The following is a 26545-nucleotide window of genomic DNA, read 5'->3' on the forward strand; positions in this document are numbered from 1 at the left end:
AAATACCTCAGGAGTAAGGAATTGGGCTGAGAAACTAGGAATTCCTTCCAGGATGAGTCCCACTAGGTAAATGCCACATTTCCTTTCTAGGATGATAGCATGGATAGTTGTAACAATCTTTAATGGATTCTCTCAAGTCTTCTTTAAGAGAATGTCAAAATGATTAATTTTCTCTAGAAGGGGAAATAAAAGATCTCTCTTAAGAGATCAGTGAGGAAAAGTTCAGCCATGTTTTTCTTCCTTTGGACTCACAGCAACGGGAAGTTCGTCTAAAGTGTCTGAAGGCTCTTCAAGGCTTGTATAAAAACCAAGAGTTCGTTTCCTGTCTGGAGCTTTTTACTAGTCGCTTTAAGGTTAGAGTGGGGGATGGTAGTGGCACATTTCTTTCTTCTCTTCCCCTTGTTTCTCATCCTATTTCAAACCCATTGCTCCTATGCCTTCTCAACCCTCTCAGCATAATTTTCCATTCCCTCCTTTTAGGTTCTTTTAAGTTTATAAGGGGATATGTTGGAAAGTGTGGAAAGGATTATGGGGGTATTTGGTACCCCGAGATGAAGAGAATGAAGAGTTTGTGGGGGTTTTTTCTCCCTCTGATAGGATCGAATGGTTTCCATGGTGATGGACCGAGAGTATGATGTAGCTGTGGAATCCATCAAATTACTGACCTTAATCCTGAAGTGAGTTCTGAAATTTGGGTGGGGGAGCATGTGACAGTCATGATCACCTTTCACCTTTCTGGTACTGGCTGCCTTTCCAAAGTCTTCATACCTCTTCCCCTACCTCTAGGTAGGCTGGGCCCTCCTTATGTGCTGATAGATCTTCACAGAAGGAGATCACCTATATTCATCTTCTTCTCTTCTTCTCATTCTTCCTGCATATTCTTCATTTTGAAATTTCTTGTGAGTTTTTCTTTCATTCCTTTTGGTCAGTTTTAGGTGGTCTTCTTCTAGATGATAGTCATTCTGTTTCTATAAGATTTTGAGATTCTTTGACACTCTTTCCACCCCTCTCTCTTGGCAGGAACATGGAGGGAGTACTGACAGACACAGACTGTGAGAGCATCTACCCTGTGGTGTATGCCTCCAACCGAGCTTTGGCCTCTGCTGCAGGGGAATTTCTGTACTGGAAGTGAGTTACTGATTCATTCTCACCCTGTTTACCTCTTGTTTCATCTATCTTTTTTTTTGTTTGTTTTTTGCAAGGCAATGGGGTTAAGTGACCTATCTAAGGTCACATAGCTAGGTAATTATTAAGTATCTGAGGCTGAATTTGAACTCAGGTACTCCTGACTCCAGGACCAGTGCTCTATACATTGCATCACCTAGCTGCCCCCATCAACTAACATTTTTTCCCCAACTACTGCTATTTATCTCCCAATACTCCCTGTCCTGTAGGTCTCCCTTTTCCCTTTCCTTTCCCCCTCACTCTCTTCTCTCCCAGCATTTATTTTGCTCACCATTTCCCCTAGACTTTTCTTCCCTGAGTGTGAGGTAGGAGTGGCAAGTGGAAGAGAGCAGCATTGCAGTCCTCGAAGGAATTTCTTCTATCTCCTGCTAGCTTTCTCCATGGAGAGTGAGGTGACTGCATAGAGAATAGAGGGGATATTGATTATGTATGTTTGGTTGGGTGGTGGTAAGGAGTGGGCCACAGGAAGGAAAGAAATACTGTCAGGATTGGGTTGTCTGTCTGGATTTTGTGGGTCTTAGAGTATTCTGAGAGCAAGGTAGTTGATGACTAAATAACAGTTGAGGTTGCTTAGGAAAAGGGTAGGGATAACTGGTTTATGGAAGGGCAGAGACAATGTACAATACATTCTCCAGAAAAATCTGTGGTCTATGATTCTACCTCTTTCATAGCTCCATGACCATGCAGCTTATCTGGTGGATAGCCTGTGGGATTGTGCAGGGCCTCAGCTGAAGGACTGGGAGAGTTTGACAGGGCTGCTGCTGGAGAAGGATCAAAGTAAGAGCTATATGGTGGGCTGGGGAAGTTGCACTGTGTTTTCTGAGAGAGTCAATTCAGCAAGGTATATTAAGTACCTTCTATGTGTAAGGCATTGTGCCTGATAGATACTGGAGATAGAAAAATGAGTATAACACCAGGCTCTGTGTAATCGCATTGGGTGGACGGTTTCTTGATATGGACACAAAAATCTACAATATATGACAGACTAACAAATATATATGAAAGGTCCCAACTACTTGTTGTGAGAACATGTTTCAGAACATGGGAAGCTATGCTTCTGTTTGGTCTGAGAGAGCCTAGGTAGGGAGAAAGCTAAAAGTGGCAATAATTGATTATAGGTTAGTTTGTGACATTTTTATCATCTTGCTCATCCAGGCCTGGGAGATGTGCAGGAAAACACTCTGATAGAGATCCTTGTGTCTAGTGCCCGGCAAGCTACAGAGGGTTATCCTCCTGTGGGAAGAGTCACTGGAAGAAAGGTATGAACTTTGGAGTAGTATTAAGGGTGGAAGGGTGACTATTTTGAATCAAGACAAGTGATTCTGTCTGGATCTCAGGCTAGGTTATTCCCTACCTCACACCAAAATCATGTAAAAATACACTTCTAGGATTATACAGTTTCATAGAATTAGGTTGTTTCTTTATTTCTGGCAAGTGATTTGGAGATGTTTGAAAACAAATGAAATTTTTAATATTTCAGGAGGGATAGTCTTTGGTTATTATCTAACTGGAATTCACTCAAGTTTCCTTTGGTTCCTTTTGTACCTCCTTGATTCCTAGGGTTTCACAGCCAGAGAGCGTAAGATCCAGATAGATGACAAGGTAAAACTGACAGAGCATCTCATTCCTCTTCTGCCTCAGCTTCTAACCAAGGTATAGCATCCTTCAGTATCAGAGAATAAGAAAAAAATGAGGATATTTCCCTCATGGGGGCAGGAGCAAGAAATGAAGTAACTTAATATTTGTTTCGATCTCTAACTTACATAGTTCTCAGCTGATGCAGAAAAGGTCTCCCCCCTGCTTCAGCTTCTCAACTTCTTTGACCTCAACATCTACTGCACTGGACGTCTACAAAAAGTAAATGGAGAGTGGGAAGAATGTTTCTCATTTATTACTTCCCTTCTCCCATATATTCTGTCTAATAACCTTTGATCCCATCCTGAAATGCCATATTTTCACCCCTTGGTTTTCTCTTTTAAGAATTCAGGTATTTTACTGTTTAACACCAAAATTTCCTTACCTGGCATTCTGTCACTGAACCTTCCCTCTCCCCATTCCAAGCCCTAGACTCTCATGTGGTATCTTCTCTTATCCCTTCTAGCCTCTGCTCCCTAAACATTACTCCTTACTAACCCTGTATTCTCTCTAGCATTTAGAATTGCTCCTTCAGCAACTTCAGGAAGTTGTGGTGAAGCATACAGAACCTGTAGTGTTAGAGGCTGGGGCCCGTGCCCTCTACTTGCTCTGTGACCCAGAATTCACATTCTTCAGCCGGGTAGACTTTGCTCGAAGCCAGCTAATAGACCTGCTAACTGACCGATTCCAACAGGAGCTAGAAGAGCTACTACAGGTCAGGAATGGATCCAGGGTCCAAGTGTCAGGGCTCTTCATTCTTGAAGGGGAGGGGAATGAGAACTAAGATTCTTAAGTGAATTCTTTGGGAAAAATTCTAATGTAGGGAACATTTTGTTCTTAGGGCTCCTTCTTGGATGAGGACGAGGTATATAATATGGCAGCTACTCTAAAACGTCTTTCTGCCTTCCACAAGTGAGCACTTACTATTCTTCTTCTCCCTTTCTCTAACTTCTTTTATGGCACAGTCCATTTTAACCTTTCTTCTCCTTCCTCTACATTTCCAGTGCTCATGATCTAACACGTTGGGAGCTGTATGAGCCATGTTGCCGACTCCTACAAAAAGCTGTGGATACTGGAGATGTTCCCCGACAAGTGAGCCAGAGGGAAAAAGAGGATATAGGGCAGGATTTTACAAAGGATCTCTAGGCTTGCCAAATATTACAGCCTTTTTCAATTCCAGGAATATTTCCAGGGACTTTGAGGAATTGAGAAGTGCTCTACTTCTTCTACCCAATGGTATCTGTTCTCTTTGCCTGGAAGAAAACTACTGGTGTCACCTCAATGTATTCTAGGAGATTTTTACAAATCTGAAAGCATTGACAAGTTTTTCCAGTGCCCAAAGGCTTAGATCAGCACATATTCCCTTTAAAGAGAAGAGAGAGATTGTATATAGGAGAAAATCCCACCCTAGTTGACTTTCCCCCTTCTTCTTTCAGCTTTTTCCTCTTCCTGCAATCTTCTGTTTTTTTCCAACCTTTATTTCCCTTCATTGAATCATGCAGATAATCCTCCCAGCACTGACTCTCATCTATTTCTCTATCCTGTGGACATTGGCTCATGTCTCTGGATCAAATTCTTCACAGGTGACTATGAATCTAATGTGAGGAAATTGGATATAGGGGAAAGATAGTCAAGAAAGCCTATCTTTGTCTTTCTTGTAATCATTCCCTTCCCTAATTCACTTCCACAGGAACAAGTACTGGTCTTGAGGGGCAAACTGTTGACCTTCTGTGATCTCTGCCAAAATTGTCTCTCAGATGTGGATTCAGAGATTCAAGAACAAGTGAGACCTTTTTATTAAAGCTTAGGGGCAGGACATTTCCCTTAGGGTAAGAAGAAATAACGTACCAAATATAAATAATCCTTTGCAATATAGACTGACCCTTTGTTCTTTATCTTTGGCTTCATCTCTCTATCAGGCTTTTGTCTTATTAAGTGACCTGCTCCTTATCTTCAGCCCTCAGATGATTTTGGGGGGGCAGGATCATCTGAAGCCTCTCATCTTCCTTCCTGAAGCTACCCTGCAATCTGAATTAGCTAGCTTTCTTATGGACCATGTCTTCATCCAGCCAGGAGAGCCAGGCAGTGGTACCAGAGTGAAGTTGGGGCTGTGGGTGGGGAGAACTATAAAGTCTGGGATTAGATCACAAAGCTAGAGGAATCTGACCTTTATTTTACTTATTTCCTCTTGGTGCTTAGATTCCAAAGATGCAGAGGAAGAACAGGCACAAATTGAACAGCTGCACCAACGTCGTCGTCTCTTGGCTGGATTCTGCAAGCTATTGCTCTATGGGGTTCTGGAGATGGAGGCAGCCTCAGATATCTTCAAACACTACAGCAAGGTATGTAATGGTGGAGAGGCATAGAATTTCAAGTCTTCAAATACTGCAAGGTACTGAGAAGAAGGGAATATAACAAATTGGAGTAAAAGCTAAGAGAACAAGAGTAGAAAAAACAAGGAGGACAGATTGAGATGCTTAGAAGAGAGAGATGTGTAGTGGCCCAGCGAAGAGTCTGTTCTTTCTATCTCGAACTTTTCCTACCTGCCCTAAAAATGGAAGGAAAGTGGACGAGTGAATTTTAAGAGGAAAGAGGATTTGATGTGTTATAGAATTTAGCTCCATGTGCCTCCCCAAATCTGTCTCCATTATATGAGGCTACTCATTGTGAGACCTCTGATTCAGCCTGGGAAACATGGAATTCTAGAGAGAGTTTCCATTCTTATTATATTTTCCTTAAGCATAATTTCTTTCGAAACATTAGTTGGAATCTTTTATTTATATTTGGGTTTTTTTTTTGCCCTGATTTAAAGAGAATGCTTTGGAAAAAAGAAATTTATCAGTATAAAAAGGAAAACTGTCTCTGTTTCTCTCCTTAGTTCTACAATGACTATGGTGACATCATCAAGGAAATTCTAACACGGTCAAGACAGATCAACCGAAAACAGTGTTCTCAAACTCTGTTGCTTAGCCTTAAACAGGTATCCAGTTCCTTCTCAGAGCTCCCAATCTAATCACATCCTTTCCTTTGAACTAATACAAATTTCTGGCCCCACCTTTAACAATTATATATTAAATATTCAAGGACAGGAATTTTGCCTCATTTCTTTTGAATTCTCTGTATCAATTAATATGTAGATTCTCAGTAAATGCAAGTAGACTACTAAGGAGATGCCAACCCTTCCCCACATAACTTTCCATTTCTTAGAATTTGGGAGTTCTAGAGATATGGTAGGGTGATTTCCATTTTTTTCTGTTTTCATTTCCCCAACCTCTATTCCAGTGGGCAGTGCTTCTCAACTTACTTGTTGCTATTGGGTTAGGATAAGGAATCTGCCTTCCTATGAGAGACTGAACAAAGGTACAAGAGAAAACTACTGTGGTATCATGAAAAGAGTCCTAGATTTGAATTCAGAAGAGCTAGTTCCAATTGTTTTATTATGTCTTTTTAGGAAATCATTTAACTGCTTTGCAAATGGTAAAGGGTTAAGTGAAATGTCTAAGAAAGAACTTTGTACATAATGTGAATTTTTTATTCTTTTCTGCTTTATACTGTCTTACCCTTTCCAAATAAACTGCCACTCCTGGGAAACAGTTGTACACGGAGCTGTTACAGGAGCATGGGCCAAAGGGCCTGGATAGTCTCCCAGCCTTCATGGAGATGAGGGATTTGGCCCGGAGGTTTGCCTTGAGCTTTGGACCTCAGCAGCTACAGAACCGTGACCTTATCGTCATGTTGCACAAGTGAGGATACCTTCATATACTGGCTGGGTGGGGGGAGGTGGAATTTGGGTGCCTAAAACTTGAACAGAGATTGTGGAAGGCTAGGAGAAGTCAGGAAATAAGAATAATCCTGAAAACAAGTTGTAGGGATTGTTGAACTTTGGGGAACAAGCTGGGTTTTAGGTACAAGATAACATTGGTCCTTGGAGGGATGTGAGAACTAACTACCTTCCTAAGATGATTTTCTCCCTATCAAGAGAAGGCATCAAGTTTTCCCTGGCAGAGTTGCCTTCAACTAGTTCCTCAAGTCAGCCTCCCAATTTGGCATTTTTGGAGCTGCTTGAAGAATTTTCACCTCGCCTTTTCCGTCAGGATAAGCAACTCCTGTAAGTTACTGCCAGGAATATGAAGTGGGATTGGTTATAGGAGAATGGAGTAGGGAAATGACATTGGTTATTCAAACCCTCTTTCCCTTTCTCTCGTCTCTTCAGGCTGTCCTATTTGCAGAAATGCCTGCATCAGGTCCCACAATCATCTGACCATTCTTGGAGCCCAGTCATATCCTACTGCCGTTCCCTCAGTTCACAAGAAAACAGTGCTGAAACTAGCCCTCAGGGACACCCCCAGGCCAAGAGGAGACGTGTAGAAGGTAAGGACCTTCTGCATACCACAAAAATGCCTTTGGGGGGGGGGGGTAAACGACCAACAAATATTACTCTACTTTTAACTCTCAGCAGTTGCTCTCTTCATCATGGTGTGCTTTTGGTTCATTAAACTATTTAAAGGAATTATAAACTGAGAGGAACCAAAAAACCTAGATGATTATAAAACCAAACCAAACTCAGTCAATACATGTATATTATTGTCAAGCATTATGACCAAACACTGGAGATACACAGAAAACTAAATAGACCTTACAGTCTTAACAATGGGGAAACAACATGCAAATATCTATGTACAAACAAGCTATTTCAGTATAAATTTGAAATAATCAACAGAAGAAAGACACTAAAATTAAGAGAAATTAGGAAAAGCATCTTGTAGAAGCTGGAACTTGAAGGAAGGTAGGGAAACCTAGAGATGAAGAGGAAGAAGCATTCCTGGCATAATGACAATGAAAATGCCTAAAATTTGGAGACTTGTTTAAGGAACAAAAAGGATTGTCATGGAACTAAAAGAGGCAGATTAAGAATAGTGAAATAGAATGTGTGTGTGTGCGCGTGCGCGTGTGTGGTAGGTTATGAAGGGCTTTGAACGTCAGAAGATCCTATAGGAAAAGTCTCCTATAGGAAGCCACTGAAATTTATTTTGGGGGGCGCATTATATGATTGCTTTGATTTAAGAAAATCACTTTGACATTTGAATGGAAGGTGGACTGGAAATGGGGAGAGACTAGTGAATGACGTATTGAGGACCTGCAGCAGGGTAGTAACAGTATATGAAAGAGATGTCAGAAAGGTAAAATCAACAGACCTTGGTAACATTGCATATAAAGGATGAGAGACAATGAGGAGTTGAGGCTGCCAAATTAGGGGACTGGAAGGTTGATTTCAAAAGTAACCTGAATAGTAATAGGGAAATTTGGAAGAGAAAATAATGGGTTTAGTTTTGGACTTTGTTGAGCTTAGATGTCTAATGTCTAATAGGCAGTTGGAATTGAGAGACAAACTATAGAAAATGGGGGGGCTTAGATTCCCATAAACACCCCAAACAATACTCTATTGCTGGAGATTGCTGAAAATACACATTTCTGGATACAGTTCTTCTTAACAAAACTATTGTGATAATATGAACTTTTCCTTACACAATAACCATGAACTAACCCATAAAATGCAGTACACAAAATAAATAACATGCAAAATATTTTCTTGCTAGTAATTCTCTATAATTCTGTGACCTTTTGTACTAACATCTCAATTAAAAAAAGACTTCAGAAAATATATACACATGAAATCTACAGTTATGTAAATACTGTAGTGCAAATAAAATTCTTAAAACTAAAACATTTTGGGGTGGCTAGGTGGCTCAGTGGATAAACCACCAGCCCTGGAGTCAGAAGTACCTGAGTTCAAATCCGGCCTCGGACACCTAGCTGTGTGGGCCTTGGGCAAGCCACTTAACCCCCAGTGCCTTGCAAAAATCTAAAAATAAAAAAAAAACCTATTAAAACATTTAAAAATTTTAGTCTACCTTCCTCTCTGTCAGATAGAATTGTGAGGGCCTTGTTCTTTGTATTATACCTGTTAACCTCTCTACCTTGGTTGCTTTGATAAACCAAGGGAGATATTGTTGGGACCTTAGTCACTATTGTTGGAAGATACTGAGATTGTCTCAAAATTACCTTAGAGCCCAAAGGATCTTATGCCATTCTTTGGGGGCACAATTGCAACATAAAATTTGCGTTTTAAAGGCAAACAGAGAAAATATAAAGCAAATGCATGGTACTCTTTACAACAGATGTAAGCAAGACCAGTGAAGCACCGCATAGGATACCAGTTGCTCCACAATCTTGTGTGCTTTATTCTTCTCATTTTTTTTTCCTAGTGCACATAGCCTCACATGTGCATAGTTGCCAATGTGAAAGTGAAAATGAGATTACTAATAAAATCAAACACATGCTTCTAATGGTGGAAGTTAAATACATTAATGCTGAAGATTGATGGTGGTAATGATGTTCCAGATCTTAACTGAAGAATTATTCCCTGTCACCTTTTAGTCAGAAATGAAGGTGGTATATTTCAGTGGAGAAAGAAATAGCCTGGGATCCAGGAAATCTATGTTCAATTTGCCTTTTAACCATTAAATATTTCTCCTCTCTAGGCCTTAATTTCTTTATAAAATAAAAAGGTGTGATTGAGTCTTTAAGGTCCAGCTGAAAATTCTGTGAGGCTGTGTGTAAAACCACTGAGAGATATAAAAAAGTACCATATTTCCCCATGTATAAGATGCACCTTCATTTTGGGGTCCAAAATTTGAAAAAAAAATGTATTAAAGTTATTGAACTCAAGTTTTATTCATCATGAAATTCAAGGACCGTCTGCTCATCTTTTGGGCAAGTCTGGTGCGTATATGTATACTTAGTCAATTCTGTTTCATGAATCTGAAGCACCAATTGTGTCCTCTCTTGAAATCAGTAACTTCTTTTTCATCAGCAATTCTTCTTACCTCATGCTAAACCATCTTTGTGGACACAGGAACTCCAATTGCCCTTTACCCTTGAATCTTTATCTTCAATTACCTCTCTAAATTTTGGCCATTTTTGCTAACTTGCCTCCCATGACCTCCTGCCATGGCATTTTCCATAGGGTTTCTTCTTCTTGTAGCCAGTCTCGAATTGTTTTTCATTTGGAGGAGGACCAAACTTACATTCAGCTGCAATATTTCCATTCACTTTTGCGAATTCTATCATTTTTTAAAAAAATTTTATTTAAGGCAGTGGGGCTAAAATGACTTGCCCAAGGTCACACAGCTAGGCAATTATTAAGTGTCTGAGGCTGCATTTAAACTCAGATTCTCTTGACTCTAGGGCAGGTGCTCTATTCACTGCACCATCTAACTGCCCCTAACTGGATCATTTTTTTTAATTGTTTTTTAAAATTTTTATTTAAGGCAATGGGATTAACTGACTTGCCCAAGGTCACACAGCTAGGCAATTATTATTTTTTTTTTCTAAATTAAAGGTAATAGTCCTTGGTCTTTGTTCAAACTCCTCAGTTCTTTCTCTGGATACAGATGGTGTTTTCCATTGAAGACAGCCCCAAATTGTCCCTGATTGTTGCACTGATGGAATGAGTTGAGTCCAGCAAGGTTGATCGTTGCCCCCATGTTGCTGGATGTACAGTGTTTTTCTGGTTCTGCTCATCTCACTCGGCATCAGTTCATGCAAATCCCTCCAGGCTTCCCTGAAGTCCCATTCCTCCTGCTTTCTAATAGAACAATAGTGTTCCATGACATACATATACCACAGCTTGCTAAACCATTCCCCAATTGAGGGACATTTACTTGATTTTCAATTCTTTGCCACCACAAACAGGGCTGCTATGAATATTTTTGTACAAGTGTTGTTTTTACCCCTTTTTGTGATATCTTCAGGGTATAGACTCAATAGCGGTATTGCTGGATCTCAAAGGGTATGCACATTTGTTTTTCCCTTAAGCCCCTGTGTCAAACCTTGTCCTGGGCAAAAATAAACTTGGGCAAGTCTTAGAGAAAGTTTAAGAGATACAAGTCCCTGAGCGAGGTGAGCAGAATCAGAAGAACATTGTATACCCTAACAGCAACATGGGAGTGATGATCAACCTTAATGGACTTGCTTATACCAACAGGGCAACAGTCAGGCACAATTTTGGGATATCTGCGATGGAGAATGCCATCTGTATCTTGAGAAAGAATTGTGGAGTTTGAACAAAGACCAAAGACTATTATCATTAATTTTTAAAAAATGTTGTCTTATTATGTAATTCTGCCATATTTCATACTATATATTTCTTCCTTAGGATATGATTTCTCTCTCATCACATTCAACTTAGATCCATGCATACTATGGGAATGATGTAAAGACTAACTCATCACATTCAACTTAGATCAATGCATACTATGGGAATGATGTAAAGACTAACTGCCTTCTGTGGGGGGGTGGGGAGAGTGAAGCAAGATTGGGGGTAAAAATTGTAAAACTTAAAATAAATAAAACTTTTCTAAATTAAGAGAGAGAGAGAGAGAGAGAGATACAGAGATACAGAAATACAGAAATACAAGTCCTCTGGGCTAGAAGTTAGTGCATTTGTCTGTCTCCACAGCCACCTCCAAACAGATTCAAGAGCATTTCTGCCCACCTCAGGAACAGAGCCTACTTCTAAGCAGTGTCCCACAGAGTCCTACATTCACCTCTACAACTGTGAAAGGGAGGTATTCTCTTTGGAGACAAAAGGAGGAAGAGGAGGACTCTGCATCAGAGTTTACTCAAAGGTAAGGATTAGGGAGACAGTCTAACTTTTGGTCTTAGTTTCTATATCTTGGCATTTTTCTAACCTTTTTCATGGGCCTACAATTATCCTGTACTGTAGTTCTCATTTTAATTCTCTATTTATTTTGCCTGTTCGATATTTGTTTTTCAGACCTTTTCTATTTCACAAATCCACTTAATTTCTCCTGAGATTTACACTGATCCTTTCAATGGCTTTCAGTAACTCTATTTATTGGATCTACAGAATGCAATTTCTTTTGCCTAATATTCAAGGCCATTCAAAGTTTAATTTCTGTCTACTTTTCCAATTTTATTTCGATATTATGTGGTTTTTTAATGTGCTTTTTATTTTAGACAAACTACACTACTCTTAAGTCTCTTGCCTTTTCCTGTATCCTTACATCTGGTTTGGTTTGTGAAAACAAAAAGTAAGAAAAATAAGCAAAACTATGCTTTAATCTGCACTTTGAGTCCATTAGTTCTCTTCGTGGAGGTGGATAGTATTTTTTTTTATCACATGTCCTTTGGAATTTTCATGTATCGTTGTACTAATCATTTTCTGTACATCAGACCATTGCATTGCTAAGTCTTTCACAGTTATTTTATCTACATTGTTCTGACTTTACTTTTCATCAGTTCATATAAGTGTTCCCAGGTCTTTCTGAAACCATATCTTGCATTATAGGAAACCCCTCAACTTCCAGTTCTTTGTCACTATAAAATGAATTGTGACAAATATTTTTGTACAATATGGGTCCCTTAGTCTTTCTGTGGGCTCTTTAACCAGGTTATGTTCTTTAACTTTAGGGATTCCTCCACAGCTCTAATCCCATTGCCAATCTCTTTCTATTCTATTCTATTTCACTATGCAGATAATTCTCAGATATATTTTTCCAGCCCTAGCCTCTTTCCTTATCATCAATCTTTCAACTCAAACTGGATGTCCTATAGATTTGTTAAACTTAGTATTTCCAAAACAGAACTCATTATCTTCACACCCCCCCACCCCCCCATCCCCCCGGCAGCCCCCTATACTCTTGTCTTCTTACCTTTCTGTCAAGGTCTCTACCATTCTGCCAGTTATCCAGGCTTATAACTTGTGTTATCCTCAACTCATACTAATCCCCATATTTAATCTATTGTCAAGTCTTGTTCTTTCTTCACAACATTTCTCCTATATGTCCCTTTCTTTCTGGTCAGTTGCTACTCTGTTGCATGCCTTTATCTCACACTCTGATTATTATAGTAGTCTGATGGTTGGACATCCTCATATTTCTTTCCACTAAAGGTTATCCTCCACTCCTTTGTCAAAGTGATCTTTCTAAAATCCAGGTTTGACCATGACCCCTATTTGTTTAACTTCACAAGTGCTCTAATTCCTTCAATGTCAGATATAAAATTCTAAATTTATTTTTTAAAACCTTCTATAACCTGACCCTTTCATACCTTTCCAGTCTTATATCTCCATATACTCTGTGATTCTGTGGCAGTGGTCTTCTTGCTATTCCTTGATTTAGACACTCCTATCTTCTGCTTCCATGCATTTCTCCCCCCCATCTCCTATACCTGGAACTCTTTCCCTCCACAGTTCCCTGGTTTTCTTCAATTCTTACCTTTCGTCAAGAAGCATTTCCCAATTAATTCCCCATTAAGAGAGAGATCAAGAAAACTAGTACTTCTCCTTTGTTGATTATCTTCAATTTATCCTGTCTTGTATGTACATAGTTATTTATATGTTGGCACAAATCAAGCCACCAAATACTTGTCGACTGACTTTTTTACCAAATCAAAATTTTGGAATTTTTTTTCTTTGAGACACAACATAAGTCTCCTTGTCTTCATGAAGCTTCCAAGACATGCTAAAAGTGATTCTGTCTTCCTTCACTCCTCCCCTATTGTGTAACATCTTTTACACATCACATTTTAATTATTTAAGGCAATTGGGATTTGAACTCAGATACTCCTGCCTCCAGGGCCTGTGCTACCCTCAATGTTTTGTTTTTTAATTAATTCCTTCCATATCTCTCCATATAGCCAGTCACCCTTCTTGGGCTCCCAGAAGCACAAACATTTGTACCCAGATGGTTCCTACCACACCATAAATAGCCACTATGGACCTGGTGTGGGCAGTCAACTAACCCGGTTAGTATCTCCTTTTCTTCTCTACTGTCTTCAAACCTTTTCTCTTTCCATTGTGAAAGAACTTTCTTCTTATCCTACCTTTCTATGCAACTTTCATCAGACTCAGCCTTATGGAGGAGAATGATGATGATGATGAGATAGTAATAGAAGAGTCAAGTGAAGAGGAAGTAGGGGAATGGGAAGACACAGATAAAGTAAGTGGGGGGGGGAGGAAAAAAACAAATTTATTCTAGTTCTTCCTTTCTGTGTATAAACAAATCCTGCCCCACTCCATCCTCTAACTGGCTGTTTTGGTATTTTGAAAAAGTCAAGAGGACTATGGGAAGAAAATGAGGGGTCCAATTAGATGTTCTGGAGGAGTTTCACCTCCTTAATAAGGGTGAAGGGAATTGAAACAGTCATCCCTCTCAGCCTCTGGCAGTAATCTCTTTGCCTACCACATCACAAGATTCTTCTTCCCCTCTTCATCTCTCCTTTAGAGAGCTCTCCCAATCCCAGATTACTCAGCTGATTCATACACTAGGCTTCTCACTTCCTCCATTCCTTTTTCCTTCCCCAATTGCTTTAAGACTGGAAAAGGAGTGAGCCAGATCACAGGAGGAATAATTTATAGGAACAGATTTATAATTTGAAGTACCCTCAGAAGCACTAATCCAACCCATAATTTTTATAGATGAGAAAATTGAAGACCAGAATGGTTAGGTAGCTTGTTTCATTTCACATAGGTACTAAGTACCAGAGGTAGGTTTTGCACCCATATCCTTTGACCAATCAGAGGCCTTTTTTACTAAAGAGAACTGATAGGGGAGAAGGAAAAGTTTTGCAAGTTTGAAAATATAAAAATAAAAATTAAGCAAGTCTGAAAATGCTGCCTTCTCTGAAAAATGTTTTGTGAGAAACCATCTGAGCTAAGGGAGTATCTCTCTGGCTCAGGATAAACTTTACTCAAAGAAAACAAAGGCTTCCCCCTTTTCCTTAACTATAATTGAACTGGAAGGAGCCATTGGCTCCCTTTGTAGTTAGGATAACTGGCAAAAAATAAGTTGTTTACATAAAGGGAAGTTATAGGAGTGGGAAGGATGCTCTTCAAACTTCTAACTCTACTTTTTCCAGCATCCAAGCTCCCATTCTTCCTTCAAACACCAACGAGACCTCTTTGACTCTGCAGAGGTAGACAGTAATGTGAGTATACTTAGGAGTAGCTAGCTATGAGAGAAAGGGAAACGGGTTATGTGGGATTGCTTTTTTGGGGTGATGCAGATGGGAGGTCTTCGGGTCACAGAATGTATTTTAGAGGCAGTAAGGTAGCAATCAAAAACTTTACTTTCACGTTATCTTTGTATCTTTATATCAGGATCATGAGTAGAGTTTGCCATAGAACTGTGATATAGAAGAATATGGAGTTATCTGATTGTCTTTTTCTTTTTTCTTCTATGGGTTTCTTTCCTCCTTGTCTTCCCAGGATTTGTGAGACCATACTGTGCCTTCTTCAAGCTGATTGCCCAATCATCAGTGTGGGCACTTGGAATAACAGGGTCCAAAGCCATTCCAGTCACTGAGGAAAAATAAAGGGAGGATCTTTCACATGTCTTCTTCCTCTCCCAATTTTAATCTTTTCTATTTCTTTTGGGTTGGAGAAACAATGACTTTCCTACTGTTCCTGATGCATGTTTAGGGCTTTATTTCATCTAGTAATTGTAATTTAAGTTCCCTTACATCATAATTTGGGAGAAGAGAGCCCATCTTCCTATTTTTGAAGAGGTATACTGTGTTGCTATTGGAAAAGAACCTTTGTTTCCCCACATTTGTGGAGACATCTTATCTCCCAACCTTTTTTTGTGTATCTTTTGATGCTTATCTTAATAAAGATGTTGGAAATCAGAATTGGTCCCTGGGAGTATGATTTATAAGGTTTATGTGGCTGTGTAGAGGGAACCTTTACCCTGGGATTCTGTAGCGAATTCTAGATCAATGTCTTGTACGTGTTTTTGATTAATATCTGTTGACTAAATGAGGTTGAAGAGCTCTTATGTTTAGAAATTCATTATTTCTCCATAATACCAACAAAGCCCAGCAGCAAGGGATAGAAAGAAATTTCTTCCTTCTCTCTTGTTGTCTTGTACAAAATGACTAATATGGAAATGTTTTACATAAATACACATGTGTAGCCTATTTGTTTCCATCTCAGGGAAGGGGGAGTGGGAAGAGATAATATTTGGAATGTAAAACTTCAAAACATTATAGAAAATTGTTTCAACATGTAATTATGGAAAATATTTTTTATCATTACTTTTTTTTTTTTTTTTAGGTTTTTGCAAGGCAAATGGGGCTAAGTGGCTTGCCCAAGGCCACACAGCTAGGTAATTATTGTCTGAGGCTGGATTTGAACTCAGGTACTCCTGACTCCAGGGATGGTGCTCTATCCACTGCACCACCTAGCCGCCTCTTTTTTCTTTTTTTTTTTTTGAAAAATATTTTGTTTTTTGAAGTACGTGTAGTTTTTTTTACATAGGCAAACAAGTTGTATACATTTATTAACTATAGTGCCAAGATGCAGTAATAATGCTTTTCTCCATTATAGTAAATAACTTTCACTAACAGTTGTAGATATATTTCACACACATCTAAATATACAAGGATAATTTTAGCTGATCTGCTACATACATACTTCAGTTCAGAAGTGGTTTAACAAATGAACTTTCTGTGACACTCCATGAAAATAAATTGTCAACCCCCATGCAAGTAGCAGGAAGCACTTTGTTCAAGATATCAAATTGACATTGTTAAAAGCAGCCCTTTGCTACTTTCTCCTTTACAAAATGACATGCACATAAACTGGTTGGGGGAGTTATGATTAACAGTGATAGCTGAAGCTATGTATGCTTACAGATAAAATTTTAATATTTTAGTGAAGCAGTTACTTTTCCACTTGAAACATAAATCACACTATAGACTTAACCCCAAAAGGTGCCAAGGGAATGTAAAATGAATTTAAATGCTCCAAAGATCTTGGATGATGCAGTTTGTAACTGCATCAGAAAAGACTTTTTCTGGTGCAGTGGTTTAATGAACTAGTCACTGGTTGGAAAGTCTCTAAATAGAACAAATCTATAATATAAGAAACCTTCCCTGTTTTGGAAGCCGAGCATTAGAAAGATAATCAATTTGCCCATAGAATCCGTGGTGTTTTTCTGGATGACTATATAGAAAACAAACAGATGACAGCAAGAAAGTTGTAGTAGTTTATACTAAGCTGGCATCGATGCATTGATTCCAGAATAAGCTAGGCTTTTTTGCCCCCCATTTACCCTGTTTTTGCTGCAACCAGTGATGGTAAATGGACTTTAAAAAAATAGATATGGCATTTGACAAGCCTACTTAAAGATACATAGTTAAAGAGAAACCTTCCTATAAAAATTGGCAATTTCCATGGACAAAGACTGTTGTTTCACTAAATGCTTAAAGGTTACAATGGAATTGAAATTTCTATTTTAAAAAAAAGTCACTACAGCAATTCAAATGTCCATTATTGGCAACTTAGAATGCAAGGTATGTTTCTAAACCTAAAACTTAAAAAACAAGATAACCTAGGTGAAATAGGAGTTTTCCAAAGCTGTAATATTGTATATGCTTTTGGAATTGAACAAGTATTATATATTACATATGCATATAATACAGGAGACAACTTTACTAAAAAAACCCTAAGGTAGTAGATAATACTTCTATTTTGGTGAACTGTGATTAGATGAACTGATCAATCTCAGTTGGTAACATCCCTTTTTTCCTGGGTAAGGGCTTAAAAAATTCTAGTATAGAAGCTTTGTACTAGGTACTAGGTCTTACTCTGAAGATTTCTTTCCAAATGTCTCCTGTGAGGCATATACCATATACAAGAACCCATCTTCATCCTTCTCACTTTCATAGACTTCAGAAATAGGTGTTGAAATGCTCACCATGCTGTGTCCATTCACCAATAGGAAAAAAGCTTGATTAGCATTCAGCTGTAGGCGTCTTCTAATTATTTTGATTAGTTCACTCATGTTGACATGATCTGGTACAAGGAATTTGGTTTTATCCAGTACAGGAAGTTGTTTCTCACCCTTGTATCTTTCTGTTATCACTGGTATCTTGGTAGGATGTTGCTCTCGAATAAGTCTCACATCTTCTACTCTTTGTTCGAAGGCCCGGCGCTGCTTGAAGGTCTTCTCCAAAGGCATTGTGCGGGGTGGGGAGGGCCGGGGAGGGGGAGAGGGCTTCGGCGGGTCTGAGGGCCCTGGGGCGGCGGGAGCTGCAGCAGCGAGGCCCGAGGCAGCGCAGGCAGGGGCGTCCCGTACATGTAGTTTTTAATCAATCATTTTTTTATAAAGTTTTGAGTTTTACAATTTTTCTCCCTTCTCCCTCAAGAGAAAGCAATCTGATATTGCCTCTATATTTATAACCATGTTAAACATAAATCAATATTGATCATGTTGTGAGAGAAGAATCAGATCCAAACAGAAGAAAGAAAACATTAGAGAGAAAAAGACATAATAACATAAGACAACTTTAAAAATTTGAAGACAATGAACTTTGATCTTCATTTAAACTCCACAATTCCTTCTCTGGATATGGAGTCTTTTAAAATTGCCTTTAATGATTGTACTACTAAAACGAACAAGTCCATCATAGTTGATCATCACCCCATGTTGTCATTAATGTGTATGATGTTAGGGACAGCTAGGTAGCTCAGTGGATAAAGTACCAGCCTTGGAGTCAGAAGTACTTGGGTTCAAATCTGGTCTCAGATACTTAATAATTACCTAGCTGTGTGACCTTGGGCAAGCCACTTCACCCCATTTGCCTTGCAAAAAAACTAAAAAAAATAATGTGTATAATGTTTTTCTGGTTCTCTTCATTTCACTCAACAATTCAAATCTTTCCAGGCTTTTTTGAAATCCTATCCTTCATGATTTCTTACAGAATAATAGTGTTTCATCACAGTTTGTTTAGCCATTTCCCCATTAATGGGCATCCCCTCAATTTCCAATTCTTTGCCATTACAAAAAGAACTGCAATGAATATTTTGGTACGTGTGGGATTTTTACCCTAGAAAAAATATTGTTTAAAAAAATATGGCTTCCCAAATCAAAAGTGGTACTCAGGTATAATATAGTACTATATTGTCTCTGATTTGGATATTGTTTATCTAGATATCTCCGTTGATGCAGCATAATGACATAATCACTGTTTTGGTAGCTATATCACAAAACATGCTGATTCACATTAAGTTCAGCTAAAACCACTGGTTACCAAAAAAAAAATCTCCTTTATCCTGTACTTTAAAAAAAAATATTTAAGGCAACGGGGTGAAGTGACTTGACCAAGGTCACACAGCTAGGCGATTATTAAGTGTCTGAGGCTGGCTTTGAACTCAGGTCCTCCTGACTCTAGGGTCCATGCTCTATCCACTGTGCCACCTAGCTGCCCCCTGTCTTGTACTTCTAAGCATCTTAGCCTGTTGAAACAGACAACAATAAGAATTGAAAGTTAATAACAGTTGTTTTCAAATGTTTTGCTCTCTACATTTTTGATGAGCAATTTTATGTTTTCATTTAGGATATATCATAAATATTGAATAATATTGAAAAAGACAGAGCCAATGATTTTTGACTAGAGACTCTAGATTCACAGATTCATTAAATGTCAGATCTGGCAGGAATCTCTGAAATCATCTAGTTCACCTCCCTTCCCACTGTCTCCACCCCTTACTTACTCCATTTTACAGTTGGAGCAACAAAGATGTAGAGAAGGGAAAGTGGACTGGCTAACTAGTTAACCCAATGTATTTTTCACAGGAATATTTTAATGCCTCTTTTTACTGTTCAGGAGTCAATGAAGGGCTATGATAGGGCTAATATGTAACAGTATTTCTTCACAGCATGGGTTAAATTCCATCCCTCCTTCTCTCCTGTATAAAGTAGTCCCAGGACCAGATTGGCTCCTGGTTTTCTGCCACAAATTCTTTCCCCACCCACAACATGGGGTAGGCCTTAGACCTATCTAGGTTCTTCCTTCTGATACTTCCTACCCCATTTATCCCCCCCCAGATCTTTGTGATATTCCCTGATATGCCCTTCAGCTGTGCTGATCTCCCTATCAACATCAGTTGAAATTGTCAACTGGATAGAATCAGCTCATGGATGACCACAGCCAAACAAAGCAAGTTAGTGATAGGAGAGGCAGAACTCAAACATATTTAACTTCAAAATGAGGGAAATGGCTTTCAAGCAAGGACACATTTTCCAGACCCCACCTCTAGTGGGAAAGGTAGCTTTAGTGTTACTGAACCTTGATTTATATATTTGAACAAAGAAAATAAAATTCCAATGGAAAGAATTCAGAGATCATGATCTCCAGAAAAATTCAAGGTTTTAAACTCCAAGACATATTTATTAAATTTAACAATTCAGAAACAAATTCTACCTGCCTTATCAAGAGAAAGACTTTCAAACATAAAGGAAAAGACATTTGAATAATGCAATAATCCACATCTAGAAAAGGGGGGGGGAATGTATAAATCTGTTCTTAAGAGCATTGAAGGTCAGGAATGATGCCCTCCAAATCTGAACATAACCATACAAGATAAAAGATGGTCTTCAGTAATAGAGTTTGAAACTTTTATTTTTAGTTGTTTTTTTTTTGCAAGGCAATGCAAGTGGCTTGCCCAAGGCCACACAGCTAGGTAATTATCAAGTGTCTGAGGTTGGATTTGAACTCAGGTACTTCTGACTCCACTGCACCACCTAGCCACCCTTGAAACATTTTTAAAACAAAAACCAGAGCTAAAGAGATTATTTGATTCGTAAATACCTTAACAGAATTTCAGGAGTTAATAAATGCAGACAGCAAAAGCCACAGCATAGTAACAAAAAGACCAATAAGAGACTTCTTTCTAAAGGTAGACAAGGAATCAGGTGAAGGCAGAAAGAGAGAAAATGATAAAGAAGCAAACTGAATATTATGAACAGAACCTGCCAACATCCTACCTAGATGTGAATCTGTGCTATTTTACAGCACAGGAAGATGCATAAAGTGGGAACGGATAGAGGAATAGAAGCAATAGATTGATATCCAGAGTCAAATCAAGGGCTAGCCAGAAAGGGAAAGTGACTTCTGTGATCACAGAAAAGGGCCAACATAGGAGTAGATGAGGAAGAAGGTGGAAAGATTGAAAAATCTTTTGATTGAGACCTTACTTTGGAAGGGAGAAGGGGTTCCCACTGAAGAATACTCCTATGAGTAGAAAGACAGATGGTGAAGGTATGGCCAGGGATTGGTGTCCCCAATTGAAGTTTGAGAGCCTTGAATAGTGAAAGAATTCACACACAGCCCTGGGATTTTAAAATCACTCACAGGGCGGCTAGGTGGCTCAGTGGATAAAGCACCGGCTCTGGAGTCAGGAATACCTGGGTTCAAATCTGGTCTCAGACACTTAATAATTACCTAGCTGTGTGGCCTTGGGCAAGCCACTTAACCCCACTTGCCTTGCAAAAACCTAAAAAATACAAAACAAACAAAAAAAAACCACTCATGATTTATTATACAAACCTGCAAGTATACAGATTAAAGTCTTTTCTCCTCGAGTAGCAGCAAGCAGTTTGCAAGGAGAATAATAAAAGTCTAGGTTAGGTTTGTTTGGGAAAGCCAGGGGAGCTGCCTGGGCTGAGAAGCCTCTTGTGGTTTGAGTGAGAGAAGAAAGTAAAAAGGAAAATAACCAGGAGACCTGACTAAAGGGGAAAGAATAGACAACCATAAGGGTTGGCTTAATCCATGCACAAGGCATAGAGGCCCATGGTTCTCCAGCGAGCCTAGACTGGGAGCACATAGCCTAATTTAGAGAGAGATAGTCATCCTTACAAGGTGAAGGTAGGGTGAAGAAGAGAGAAAAAGAAGGGACGTTTCTCTTCCAGACATGAATGCACTTTAGTGGGTTGGACAAGGGTGATACTTGGGGAGTGGTCTAGCACCTGGCTCCAGGAATTCTCCAATAGACAAACTATGTGCTGGTCTTTCCTGTCCTAAGGTGTGAGACCTGTAAGTCCATTATGTAAGTTTGACTCATCAATGGCCAAAGTTAGATGGACTGGAAACTGGAAGCTGGAAGAAAGGGAATGAGCTAAAGCCTCTCTCATCTTGATGAATTCACATTTAACAGTGGAGTCACTTTGAGCAACAGAGTTCCTCAGATAGGCACGGACAATAGTTTTTCCTTCCACAAAATTTGTTTGTATTCACAACATTTCCTATGTCCATAACTCCTTGCATCAAAGAGATAATGAAGATCTTAACACCATGAGGCCTGGGAGATTTGGACCTTGTAAAGTCTACTTGTTCTGAACAGGGAGTGAGAGAAATAATTATTAACAACAAGTAATTTGGGGAGATTCAGAGCTGTCCCCTTCTTCTGGAAGTTCTGATTTTAAAAAAGCTTTGTCTTTTTTTTTTTTTTTTTTTTTAGTTTTTGCAAGGCAATGGGGTTAAGTGACTTGTCACTAGGTAATTGTTACGTGTCTGAGGCTGGATTTGAACCCAGGTTCTCTTGACTCCAGGGCAGGTGCTCTATGCACTGCCCCAAAAGCTTTGTCTTTTGAAGGACATAGCCTGATATTGAGATTGGACCAATATTCTTGTCTAAGATCTTACCCTAGTGGAAGCTAATGTGTTCTACTTCAGGCTTGTGAAGAGAATACATTCCTTGAATAGATAGCCCAAAGCTGTAGGTGTTAGCCAATCAGGACTAACTGCCACCCCTCAGTCTCCACATTATCTACCTGTAACCTAACATATCTGTAGGATTGTTTGCATTGTCATATGGCCAGTAGTCCACCATTCAAAGAGAATGCCATAAGCTTCCCAGAGGCAGTGAAGTCTGAGAACTATAACAGATGGGATAAACTACATCTGGGAAAGGCTAAGAAGATGATGTTGGCATGATCAAAGTTAGATTATTTCAATTTGGTTTCCCCTTTATGATACTTTTGAACAGGAATATTTCCCACTTGCTTAAATCCTAAGTCTTCCTTTGGCACCCTGTAAATGAAATTGGAACTTTGTATGATTAGCTATTTTAGGAACTCAAATATGACTCCTACCTGAACTCAAATAGAACTAAGGGTGCTCTATCCTTTTAGGTTCAGTCATTCTATGCCTTTAGGCTTGGGTTCAGAGGACCTGTTTTGATGCTTTATGACCATGTCCCGACTTTTTCCTTTCATAGAAAATTTCTATAATCAGGGCAAGCAAATGGTGTAAGTTTGTTATCATAATACCAAATCTATTAGTTATCAGATTAATAAAGCATTTGAATTACTGAAATAGAAAGATCTGCAATTATCAGAAGTGGGGAAGATTTTGCTGCTTGGATCTGAATTAGTGATTCCATGGCCTAAGCAAGAGTTAAATTAGTGCTTGAACTTGTCATATATATAAAATTAAGTTCCTGAAGTATCTTGTTCTTTCTGAATGATATGGTAATAATTAGCTGAAGGCAAAGCTTGTGAAACAAAGATAGAAATCCATTAATTTGTGAGGTTAAAATCAGAAATCTCTTGTTTGTGTTTTAAGTAATAGGATTTCAGTTCAATCAGTTATCTTAGTGGAGAGAAACTTGAAAGCTATTTTGTGTTACCTTAACAAAAAATCTGATTTTGCTTAGTTTTGTTGTTTAACCTGGGATTAGAATTTGTGTATAAAATAGGTTCTGAAATGCACACAAACCATTCAAGTTAGCTTAAAGTTCCCCTTGTTTAACAGACTTCTAAGAATAATCTGTGTTTATGTACATTTGAACATGGTTAATAAATGAATAGGTTTTATTAACTCATTCATTTCATACAAACTATTCTCTGTATAATTTGGGATTATTTACTCATCTCAAGTCTTTTGTTGTTATCATCATGCATGTTAAAGCAAATTGATTTGTGTAATGTTGAGTCTAGGGAGGAAAAGGCATCTATTTACCACTATGAGTACTGTTAGCTATGAGTTCATAAAAGGGAAACAGATTCCAAAAGTATCTTCTTCTCCTAAAAGTGAAATTAGCAGGAATGGATTTTTTTTTAGGTTTTTGCAAGGCAAATGGGGTTAAATGGATTGCCCAAGGTCACACATCTAGGTAATTATTAAGTGTCTGAGGCCAGGTTTGAACTCAGGTACTCCTGACTCCAGGGCTAGTGCTTTATCCCCTGCACCACCTAGTCACCCCTTCTTTCTTTCCTTTTAATCAGATTGACCAGAGGTTTGTCAATTTTATTGGTTTTTTTCATAAAACCAACTCTTGGTTTTGTTTATTAGTTCAATAGTTTTCTTGCTTTCAATTTTATTAATTTCTCCTTTAATTTTTATGATTTCTAATTTGGTATTTGATAGGGGGTTTTTAATTTATTCTTTCTCTAATTTTTTTAGTTCATTTGTTCATTTAGTTCATTTTAGTTCATTGATTTCCTCTTTCTCTAATTTATTCTAATATAACCCCTGACAGCCACCTTGAGTGTATCCCATAGGTTTTGGTATGTTGTTCCATTATTGTCATTATCTAGGATGAAATAATTAATTCTTTCTATAATTTGTTGTTTAATCCACTCATTCTTTAAAATGAATTTATTTAGTTTCCAATTAGTTTTAGGTCTGTATCTCCCTGGCCCAATATTACATGTGATTTTTATTGCGTTATGATCTGAGAAAGATTTCTGCCTTTCTACAATTGATTTTTAGGTTTTTATGCCCTAGCACATGGTCAGTTTTTGTGTAAGTGCCATGTACTGCAGAAAAGAAAGTATATTCCTTTCTGTTCCCATTCAATTTCCTCCATAGGTCTATCATTCATAGGTTTTCTAACAATCTATTTACCTCCTTGACTTCCTTCTTGTTTATTTTATGGTTAGATTTATCTAAATCTGAGAGTGGGAGGTTGAGGTCTCCCACCAGTAGAGTTTTGCTGTCTATGTCTTCCTGTAACTCCTTCAACATCTCCTCTAAGAATTTGGATGCTATACCATCAGGTGCATACATATTTAATATTGAAATCACTTTATTGTCTATGGTACCTTTTAGGAGTATATAGTTTCCTTCCTTTTCTCTTTTAACACTATCTATTTTTGCAGCTGCTTTGTTTGAGATAAGGATTGCTTCCCTTGCTTTTTTTCACTTCAGCTAAAGCAAAATATATTTTGCTCCAACCTTTTACCTTTACTCTATATGTATCTCTCTGCTTCAAATGAGTTTCTTCAAATGAGTAGCATATTGTAGGATTCTGGTTTTTAATCAACTCTTTTATTTGCTTACATTTTAAGGGATAGTTCATCCCATTCACATTCAATGTTATAATTACTCTTTATTGCCCTTCATGTTATCTTCCCTCTGTTCATATTTTCCCCTTTTTTCCTTTTATCCACATTCCCCAGTATTTTGTTTCTGACTACCACTGCCTTACAGTATGTTTGCCCTTCTATATCCAACCCCCCTCCCCTTTTTTTCCCCTTTCCCTTTGCCCTTCAATCTTTCCCTTCCTTCTGTTGGTTCCCCTTTTCCTCCCCTCATTCAATACTTGGAAAGTAAGATAAGTTTCTTATCTTAACTGAGTGTATGTATGTTAACTTTAAACCAAATCTGATGAAAGTAAGATTCAAGTGATGAGAACCTCCTCCCTTCTTCCCCTCTAATTGCAATAGGTCCTTTGTACCTCTTAATGTCTCCTAGCTTCTCTTTCTGGTTATTGTCGATCAGATTTCTGTTAAGAGGTTTGTTTCATATTATATATGAGGGAAGATCAGGAGACTTTAGCACAGTGCCTGTCTTCTCTCCACCATCTTGACCAGAGCTCTGAAATAATAGGACCATTTTGGAAAGCAATTTGGAATTCTACAAATAAAATAACTAAAATGTTCAAATTCTTTGTGCTAGAGCCTCCATTATTGGACTTCTATCCCAAGGAAGTCATCAATAAGAAAAAATCCTCCTAAAATATTTATAGCAACATTTTTGGTGATAGTTTAGAATTGGAAACTGAATCGATGCTCATCAGTTGGAGAATGTCTAAACAAATTGTGGGATATGATTGTAATGGATCCTTACTGTATTATAAATAATGATGTATGTGATGAGAATATAGAAGCATGGAGAGATCTACACAAACCATTGCAGAGTGAAGTAAATAGAATCAAAAAAATACGCATGACTCTAATAGTATAAATATATATAAACAAGTAAATTTTGTAAAATTATAAAGAATAAGCACAGATTAAAAGAAGAGATATAAGAAAATACCCTCACACAAATTTCCCATATTTCCAGACTTTTTCAATGTATTAATCAGCTATGTTCTTTTTTTTTTGTCTTAAAAAAATTATTTGTTGTAGTCAGTCCTCTCTGCCTATGAAGAAAGCAGAGGGGAAGGGGTGTTTCCCATATGGGCCACCTGGGGTCTCACCTGCCCCTCCCATCCTTCCTCTCCCTTCTCCTCTCCCATTCTACCTTTTCTTTTTATGGGACCACACTCCCTTCCCCTATCCTTCCCTTTCTTAACCTCCTCTTGCCCTTGTTTAAATGATGAGGATCCTGCCTACTTGGAGGTGTGTGATGGGTAAAAAAAGTCAGCCCAACTGATTGATGTGTTTAGAAATTGTGAGCAATGTGTAACATCTGCAGGTCTCTCACCTCCAGAAAGAGGAGAAAAAAAAATAGGTCAATACAACTATATAACACTCAGAGCAGAAGTTGTCTTAATTGGAGATATGCTCTGAGAACATTTTGATTACTATAGGCTTTCTCTGTGGAAATGTATCTCGTCTCAGAACATTCAGATGGGGGGACATTCTCAGAACATTCTCATTACTTCAACTAAATACAAAACATTGAT

The 26545-nt window shown here is 38.4% G+C and overlaps 1 protein-coding gene and 1 pseudogene across 5 annotated transcripts in view; one reads left to right on the forward strand and one right to left on the reverse strand.

Annotated features, from left to right (window-relative positions):
* Nucleotides 1–15205, forward strand: part of STAG3 (STAG3 cohesin complex component) — a 35337-nt gene extending 20132 nt beyond the window's left edge. For all 5 annotated transcript variants that reach the window (XM_074225297.1, XM_074225298.1, XM_074225296.1 and 2 more), the window contains 24 exons: nt 255–353; nt 598–677; nt 1021–1128; nt 1469–1577; nt 1857–1962; nt 2341–2444; nt 2746–2838; nt 2953–3042; nt 3335–3535; nt 3662–3732; nt 3825–3912; nt 4323–4403; nt 4511–4603; nt 4740–4908; nt 5020–5162; nt 5699–5800; nt 6415–6563; nt 6800–6928; nt 7034–7191; nt 11342–11510; nt 13543–13650; nt 13751–13844; nt 14764–14832; nt 15113–15205. In XM_074225297.1, the coding sequence (XP_074081398.1) occupies nt 255–353; nt 598–677; nt 1021–1128; nt 1469–1577; nt 1857–1962; nt 2341–2444; nt 2746–2838; nt 2953–3042; nt 3335–3535; nt 3662–3732; nt 3825–3912; nt 4323–4403; nt 4511–4603; nt 4740–4908; nt 5020–5162; nt 5699–5800; nt 6415–6563; nt 6800–6928; nt 7034–7191; nt 11342–11510; nt 13543–13650; nt 13751–13844; nt 14764–14832; nt 15113–15121 (2622 nt within the window). In that variant the 3' untranslated portion in view covers nt 15122–15205. The remainder of the gene's footprint in view (nt 1–254; nt 354–597; nt 678–1020; nt 1129–1468; nt 1578–1856; nt 1963–2340; nt 2445–2745; nt 2839–2952; nt 3043–3334; nt 3536–3661; nt 3733–3824; nt 3913–4322; nt 4404–4510; nt 4604–4739; nt 4909–5019; nt 5163–5698; nt 5801–6414; nt 6564–6799; nt 6929–7033; nt 7192–11341; nt 11511–13542; nt 13651–13750; nt 13845–14763; nt 14833–15112) is intronic.
* Nucleotides 15206–16080: 875 nt separating this feature from the next.
* Nucleotides 16081–17867, reverse strand: LOC141511518 (microtubule-associated protein 1 light chain 3 beta pseudogene; annotated as a pseudogene).
* Between the last annotated feature and the right edge of the window lie 8678 nt (nt 17868–26545).

The sequence above is a fragment of the Macrotis lagotis genome, chromosome 2, assembly GCF_037893015.1.
Source record: "Macrotis lagotis isolate mMagLag1 chromosome 2, bilby.v1.9.chrom.fasta, whole genome shotgun sequence".
NCBI lineage: Eukaryota > Metazoa > Chordata > Mammalia > Peramelemorphia > Peramelidae > Macrotis > Macrotis lagotis.